The following is an 8,280-nucleotide window of genomic DNA, read 5'->3' as shown; positions in this document are numbered from 1 at the left end:
AACCAGAGGTGAGCCAGCTTTTTCCTGCACGATATTTTTTTTTTCAAGGAAATGCGTGCACACACGTTAGTAGCTTTGATCACAAATCCATCGAAAAACGGTTCCGCTTAAATGTTCAGTAGTTGATTTTAACATGGTAAAATATAAAGAATGGCCTTGTCACATCAAAAAGACACACCGAATGAATAGACCGGCATAACGAACCTTAACAGAGTAAAAAAAAACCACAAGCAAGCCACCATTTCTCACATTACAAGAGATATAACAAGATCAAAATTTTAAGATCATTGGACTTATTGTGACTTAATGTTCTTCAGTGCACTAAAACTGTAGTTTGGTTGTTCACTTTTTAAATTGGAAAATGCCCAGATGTGCTTGAATACTTGACATGAAATGTATCAGCTCATTTCTATCGCCATGAACAACTCATGTAAGATGGTCATTTAAATGATATATTGCCAATACTACCCTCCCCATCAGGCAATCCTGGTCCTAAACAAGTAGAGTGACGAGCTAAGTTCTTGGTGTGCTATTTCCCTGGTTTTGTGCGCCACTCTATTGTATTGAGCCGAATTATTTCTTGGCCGACTTTTGTCGATTTGGGTGTAAACCTTATGTCCTTTTTTAATTAGGCATCCCTATTTATATTTTGGTCTGCCCTTATACCGTTTTATGTCTTTCTTGAGCCCATTTTGTTGTCACTCATTCTATTCGCACTCGAAAAGGAAGGAACTCACTATTGTAGAACATGCAAGAAAACATGGGGCCCATCATCTTGTCACAATGTAGCGCCTTTCTTTGATACTTATCATGAGAGCGAAGCTTACGCAGCATCTCCAACCAAACTCCCCTAGTCAGATCCCGTGAATGATGAAAATTAGCCAAATTTGAGCTCCCGGTCGGGTTTGTCCTCAAACTTGGGCTAAGAGCCTTGAAACCAACTCGTTTCGAGTAGCGATGCTCATTCTGACCCTAATCCACTTTTTGGCAAAAAAAAAAGATCATCGCCCATCCCAATTTGAACCTCAATCATTTCCTCGTCTCTTATTAGATGGCGAGGACGGAGATTGGCAATCCGGAGAAGCTTGGGACGGCACCACGCCCGTGAATCGGCCCGCACAACCACGGCGACAATCGCGAAGTCGTTCAAGGGGAGGGCGCAATGCCAAACAGGCTCGCAACGACGTTCAAGTCCCACCCGTGAATCAGCCTCCCAAGGAAAGGCCGGATGCCAAGCATCATCTCAAGGTAAGTCCAGATGGCGTCCATTCATTGTCTTTGTTGAAACCAGTGATAATCCTACCCCCTGAAATGGTCTTGCAGTTCACCTACGGGGTCAACGCCTGGAAACATTGGGTTGTCCAGAAGAATGCAGAACTGGAAAAGGCTCGAGCTCAGGGCAAGTATATGAAGACTTTTGAGACCGACATCCTGAAGCTCAGAGCCGACGAATTGAACTATACCCTCTGCATGTTTGTGAAAGAGGTCAAAAAGCCTAATGGAGACGGCTATGCACCGGATAGCATCCTGTATCTCACCTTGGGCATCCAAGAGTATTTATTCGAAAATGGACGCATCGACAACATCTTCACGGATTTCTACTACGAGCCGTTCACCTCAGCTTTGCACGAGGTGGTCAAGGACTTCAAGTTGCCCGTGAATGAGTTGGGCTATTTTGTCACCCGCATCGAAGAGGAACACCTGTGGGAATCCAAACAGTTGGGAGCGCACAGCCCGCAGACTCTGTTGAACACGATGATCTATTTTCACACCAAGTATTTCATGCTCAAGACGGTAGATCAGCACAAGAAGCTGTCCTTCTCGCATATCATGAAGCATTGGAAGAAGACGCAGAGTCCGGCCAAGCCAAATCAGCAGCAAAAGACCATCTTGCTCCGATACTATCCGCCTCCTTCCAAAAGTAAGTTGAGTGGGAAAAGGTCTTTTTGGCAAAGAGATTTTTGAGCCTGAATCACTGTCAAATTTGTCACATTTCAGCCGTTCGACAAGACGATCGACGATGTTATGAGCAACACGAGAACACTGAAAACCCATTAAGATGTCCTGTCAAACTCTACGAATTTTATCTATCCAAATGGTAAGTGTGATCGTAATTGAACATTTTTTTGATAAATAACAAGGCCGTTCAAAGAAGTAGAAAATGACGATAAGGAAAAATGCTAAATAAAATTAGAAAAGGGTGCCTGCACTCTCTCTCTCTGCAAGCACTGCATTCTATATGATGAATGTAGCTGGTCTTATTTCTTACTCAAAGTGTGCCAAACAGTCAAAAACACAATCGGGCTAATTACTCCAATATTTTTTAAGAGGAACCCTACAAATACTCTCAACAAAAATGGCTTGCAGAATGGTGAAATTTTAAATGATTTTGCTTCAGAACCCTGCGACTAGCAACCATGGTGTATAGGGGATGTCAAGTAAGGGAAATTCAAAGAAAAATATGGTCCGGCACCCTGATTTTGGGCATTTTGGGGGAGAGAGAACGCAGACAAACATCACAGTCAACTTGCACCTTTCGCCCATTGAATTTTCAATAATTCAGTGATTTTGCGCGAGTTGTGTTACAAAACCCTACTAAATGAGCATGTTTGGTGTTAATCAGTGAATGCACTATCAAATTTGCTCAATACCACAATGCTAATTGCCTAGACAAGCATGTAACATGGAAAAAAATGTCAAAATCCAATGCATGCCCAGTGGGGTTTGGCTGGGCATGTTGTCTTTGATTTTACTCCATGGAATAACGTCAGTTGCCCATGAACGCGTTTACTTGACTAGCCCTATTGCTACAGAGTCTGCTTTCGATTATGCTACCCTTGGTTCGATCCTTGGCAAGCCGAGTCCAAGCTTCTTTGTAGGAACTTGAGTTGCTGCTTTAACAGCTTAAATGGTCGAACCTACGGGCATTCTCAAGGGTGAGGAAAAAATATTGATGGCTGTGATTCATTGGAACACCCACCATAAGAAGGCTTGCTAGGCGAATAAGCTGCCATCTGACTTTTTCAAACCGTACTCAATGGTTACATGATACACTAAAAATCGGATGTAAGAGCAGGATTGTGAATCCCCGAATCAAATTATATAGTAAAGTATTGTAAAGTAGCATCAGATACAAGAGCACAAAGTTTTGGGCCAAATCGGATATCAGAGCAGAAATTGAAGGGGGTAAAAAGATGTTTTTATTTCTCGCGCTCCACAATGAAGTTTTCGATGGAAACTGGTTAAGCCATGTTATAAAAGCAAGTTTTCAGCCGCTTTCTCATAGAAACAAACAGTCGTACATAATGGCTTCGGCGAAGAGAACCATTTTTTCCATCAAAGATAAGCAAAAGCTCCTTTCCGATTTTGACAAGCTGTCCAAGATAAGCCTGACCGAAGCTACCACAAAGTTAGGAGTCAAACGTGCTTCCTTTGGAAAACTCTTCGTTTTTTTTTAAAGCTTCATAGCCAGTATGTAATTCTGTGACAAATTAACTACGTATTTGGTTCGTAAACATACAGCCAACACACTGCCCTCCTTGCATTTTGTTTCAGTTTTCTTGATTTTTATGGCTGCATTTTTTTTGGACCGTAAAACTTCATCAAATTATAGCTTAAGAATATGTTTTCTGTCATCAGTTTTGCCATTGGAGCATTGGACATAAGAGCAGAAAATCACGGCTCCAAAGCTGCTCTTATATCGGATTTTTACTGTATACCCAAATTATTGTTAGATTTGTTCTTGTATAAATTTTACACCAGCCTCAACTAGTATGCTTGAATGCCTTTTTAAAGACTCATTGTTGGTAACAGGTGTTAGTGAACCTACACATCAAATCAGGCCGGAGAAATCATTTTGAGAATTATCTCTGATGGGCAAGGAAGACATGGTTTTAGACATTACGATTAAACCCGGACATAGGAACTGCCAAAAAATCTCAAAAAGGGTTCTCGGTTCTCATATGCGTATTGTCGCGTTAACTGAAATCTGCTTTTTCTGGCGAATTATAGCAGTTTTAATCACTGTTGTAATTACTGATGAGTGATAAGTCCAATGGGTGCAATATGTAATGTTAGTCCTCAAACATAGGTGATTAATAAAACAAAGAACCGTTTTCAATGAAAATGGTGCTTATAACAGGATTTTTCTAATAATCAAAGTTCTTAAAACGAGATTTGACTGTATTGAGGACAATTGTCATTTAAGAAACCAGCTTTTGCACTATAAGAATATATTTCCTCTTAGGATAGATTCTCCCAAGAAGAGTCATTGTACTGTAGTGAACTGACTGAACATGAAACTCCAAATTCATCTTCGTTCTTAAAGTGCCGTTTCTCATTGAGAGTTCAATGGTCGTTGCTAATTAGGCCCCTATCGCTTTTCTTAATTTCAGTCCTGAGAGCACCAAGACCCGTAGTGACATGTTTTACCTTCAACCCGAGCGATCGTGTGTCCCGGACAGTCCCGTTTGGTACAGTAGCAATCCGCTAAACAATCATCAATTGGACAAGATGCTTCTACGTCTCCTGATGGTGCGAGAGGTCCAGGAGCACATGCTGGCCGATGCCAGTTCGTAAACGAAAAGATCCGGTTCACATGTCTAAATACTCCCGGCGACATGCATCTGCGGCAAATCTCAACCAAGCTTATCTTAATGGCAACAATGGCCAGCATTTCGCGAGAACCGACCCCGTATTGTATAAGAGTTATCTGGACGCGGTTCTTCTTTCCAATTCTTGGGCGAAGCATGACTTGTCCGGAGGCAAGATCATCTCCGCAAAACCCGTGCTTTGTATCATCTCATGATTAATATAACAGCCATATTATTCGATAGCTTCGATTCCTAATTCATAATGCAAGTGAGTGGTCAAAAGCGGAGTGGAGAGTTTTCGAGACATCAGATGGCATTTTCGACGGAGGTGAATTGGACCTTTAGGGTTGCCAACTCTGGTTCTGAAAAGGGAAAGGAGACATGATTTTCTCACGATCACATCTGGAGGCATTTCTTGGCCCACATTTTCGGGGGAAGGACGGAGTAGGTAATTAGATTGCTTAAGCTTGGTTTCCTTCGCGCGAAGAGTAGAGATCGACAGATATCATACTATTGATATGTGGGATATTATGACAAGAAACCATGAGGAACGAGTGAGGTCTTTCTCATTGAGGAAAACAGCTCAATCGCCTTTGTAGTCAGGCTGCATCCGTTTTATGGAACAGGGTTAAAGAAAAATGCAAATGTGTATGTTGGGGAACTTTTCTGAAATCCGGGGACTAAGGGAATTCAGTTTGTTTTTGGTGACATATTGATGTGCAGTTCTAAAAAATACATATTATACTGTACCTTAAAACACACGTAATTATTTACAATACTTTGTGTCTCCTGTTTTAGTTTGGGTGTTCAATTTGAAAAATGCTTGCCAATAATTATTGCTCAAAATTGGTTTGAAGAGGTCCATATCATGAGGCGAACTTGATGGCCTGAAAGTGGTAGAACTAAGAAACCCAGCAATTAATCTTTGTTCAATTTTACGGCAATATGCCCCAAAGGCATAAGATACAAGAAGGATTGAAAAAGAAAAGTGCGTTTTAAAGCATACGTAGTATTTACAATTTTGTTTGCTCATCAGAAACATGTTGGTAACCTTAAGTACTGTTATATGCGGAGTATTAACATAACTGAAAAGCAATCACATTTGAAGGATCATTAAAAACAGGGATTTTTTTGTGTTTCAGTATACCCTATGTTGAATTCCAGAAGCAATTGCCCGTGTTGAGGTCATCAGTTCCTCATTCAACCATAGATCCGGAGTATTAACATAGCTGAAAAGCAATCACATTTGAAGGATCATTAAAAACAGGGATTTTTTTGTGTTTCGGTATACCCTATGTTGAATTCCAGAAGCAATTGCCCGTGTTGAGGTCATCAGTTCCTCATTCAACCATCCCAAATCCGTTTAAGAGATCCCTAGTCTCATAAAGATACCTACTGAATTTCTCCTTCTCGTCTACTATGCCTTTGCCCAAAGACTCATTTTGATCATCACCATGAATCGTGACAGGTAATCGAATCATGTTTTTCATGGGTTTCAATTCCACCTCGTTTCGGACTGATGTTGATTTTAATGAGTATACATGAAGTGCATCAAGCCCGATTATGACTTGCAATTCTCAATCTTGCACAAGAGCAACCATTATGGACGGACGGACGGACGCACACACGTACACCTAGCTGAATATGACGGCTGAAGTGTGAACTTCTAAGTGGTCCAAGTGCCACTGGGCATATTGTAACTCGGATAGGATATACTGTAGTGGTAGTTCTGGTCAAGTCAAACGGGGTCACTGAACTACCTAGTAGGTCGATTAATATTGCAATCCATAGATGATGAGCTTATGATGCCTAAGCGGGAATGCCGCAGATGTGCATAACTAGAATCGTAGCCAAGAAATTTGCGACATGTTGGTGTCTCATGTGTGCAATACGTGGGAGCTCTCGGTCGGTATTTTGCTCTTTCTAACATGAAATTCTGGCGCTTTAGGCACGTTTGATTAAGAGAACCAAGTTCCTCCTCATTTCATATCGGGTAGATTCCATTTGTTCTATATAAATCGAGATAGAAAAAGGTTACCTGAATCGCCAGCGATCAAGATTGAATATTTAAGAAAATAATAGCCTCCAAAAGGGTGAACCATCCAATCTAATTGTCGGCCTAATTGTTTCCTCTTGCTCACAATATTGTTTACGAATAAAAGCATCATCACGAAAAGGGCAAACTGGAAAGCACTCCTTCTGGTATTTGAAGATTATTTAATTCGGATAGTAAAAAACAAAGTGCACATGTATGTGGATCACAACGGAAAAAAACTGATTGAGTAAGATTTACTTCTAGGTCTCATCCTTGTAAAAGGTCATAAAATGCTCGACCTAATCCAACAAGAACTAAACTCGAGAATAAGTCAATTACGAAACAATAAAACTAAATTTGGAGTGAGTAAGTGGTAATTCAGTAGGAGCACTGCCCTATATACAGATAAATGATTGCCCTAGTACGCCTGTTCCATGTCGGACACATCTGGATAAGACATAAGGTTCCATCTTTTGGATCATACCTTGTCTTCCTCATGACGATGCTTTAGGTCGTAATGAGGCATGCATGACATCTCTGTTCACGTTTTTTTCAATCATTTGTTTGATATTTCTACGACATGTATACTACATCCTTCATTGTTCAATTTGCTGTCCTCAAATATTCGTAGGGAGTATGTAAGTGTTGATCCAGTAGCAGGATTTAAGTCAGACTTGGACCCGCCAACTCTAATTACTTGGTCGATCAAAAAATATATGAAAATTTAAGTTAAGCAAAATAAATTAATTTCTAGTCTTGAACTGCTGGGATTCCAATCCCAGGAGGAGTAAGGAAGTCCACAAAAAAGAGAATTAAAGTATTGTCATGAGAGAACCACACCCTGATCCAATAGACCGACTCTTTATGTTTTGACAGACATGGAACAAGCCGAGAAGGCGCGCACATTCCTCTCTACATGTATGCTGTGCTCCTATTTAAAATGCAAGAGTTTTTTTACGACTCACTGACTACATACAACGACAGTCTCGTTATTTATCTGTTTGTTTAACTCTCGTGTCTAGGTCGTGTTAATTTAGATCAAGCACTACATACCGACCATAATCTAGATCGAGCACTACAAGGTGACCGTGACGAACACTAGATACACCATCAGCTCGTGTCTTTACATTTTGGTTTGTTTTACTTGGCCATTATTTGCCAGCGATAGCATATTCTGTAGTTTTGGGTCATGAAGTTTTGCATTTTGTCAATTTTGTTGAGAAAAATTAAGGTTAAATCCTACAGTAATAGAATTAACCTAACGTTGTAACCGGGATACCAAAGTGAGTTGAGTTTTGCCGCTCGAAAAAGTACGAGCCAGAGACGATCAGATCAATTGATTTAGTAGCTGTCACGAGCATTTTTTGAATGAAATGTTTGCTTAGGTGGCTATGTTTTGATTCCAAGCTAAAGCAATCATGATTCAGGCCATTGTGGATTTAAAAAAGCAAAAACCTGGAACAACCCAAAATAGTCCCAGCCGCCAATAACTGCCCAAACGGCCCATGACACGCTTCTTTCCCCTGACGATAAGAAGAGAAGGAAAACACCTAAACCTTCAACATCAACTCATATTCGTTTAACAAAGTCCTCCAATTCCTAAACTCCCCTCTGCTTTTTCTAAATATGGACAAGCAAAGTTGAGAACAAAAG

General features: G+C 40.6%; 1 protein-coding gene and 1 long non-coding RNA gene across 2 annotated transcripts in view; one reads left to right on the top strand and one right to left on the bottom strand.

The window, feature by feature from the left end:
• The window catches only part of LOC131880738 (zinc finger MYM-type protein 4-like), a 10,687-nt gene extending 5,855 nt beyond the window's left edge, over positions 1–4,832 (top strand). The window contains exons 6-9 of the mRNA XM_059227431.1: positions 893–1,248; positions 1,324–1,921; positions 1,999–2,098; positions 4,395–4,832. Of these exons, the coding sequence (XP_059083414.1) occupies positions 893–1,248; positions 1,324–1,921; positions 1,999–2,098; positions 4,395–4,578 (1,238 nt within the window). The 3' untranslated portion in view covers positions 4,579–4,832. The remainder of the gene's footprint in view (positions 1–892; positions 1,249–1,323; positions 1,922–1,998; positions 2,099–4,394) is intronic.
• A 366-nt stretch (positions 4,833–5,198) lies between these two features.
• LOC131880435 (uncharacterized) overlaps positions 5,199–8,280 on the bottom strand; it is a 9,436-nt gene continuing 6,354 nt past the window's right edge. Inside the window, exon 3 of the long non-coding RNA XR_009373259.1 lies at positions 5,199–5,494. This is a non-coding gene — a long non-coding RNA (uncharacterized LOC131880435). The remainder of the gene's footprint in view (positions 5,495–8,280) is intronic.

This window comes from Tigriopus californicus, chromosome 5 (assembly GCF_007210705.1).
Source record: "Tigriopus californicus strain San Diego chromosome 5, Tcal_SD_v2.1, whole genome shotgun sequence".
Taxonomy (NCBI): domain Eukaryota; kingdom Metazoa; phylum Arthropoda; class Copepoda; order Harpacticoida; family Harpacticidae; genus Tigriopus; species Tigriopus californicus.
The sequence above is the reverse complement of the archived record's forward strand: the minus strand, read 5'-3'. Positions and strand labels throughout refer to the sequence as shown.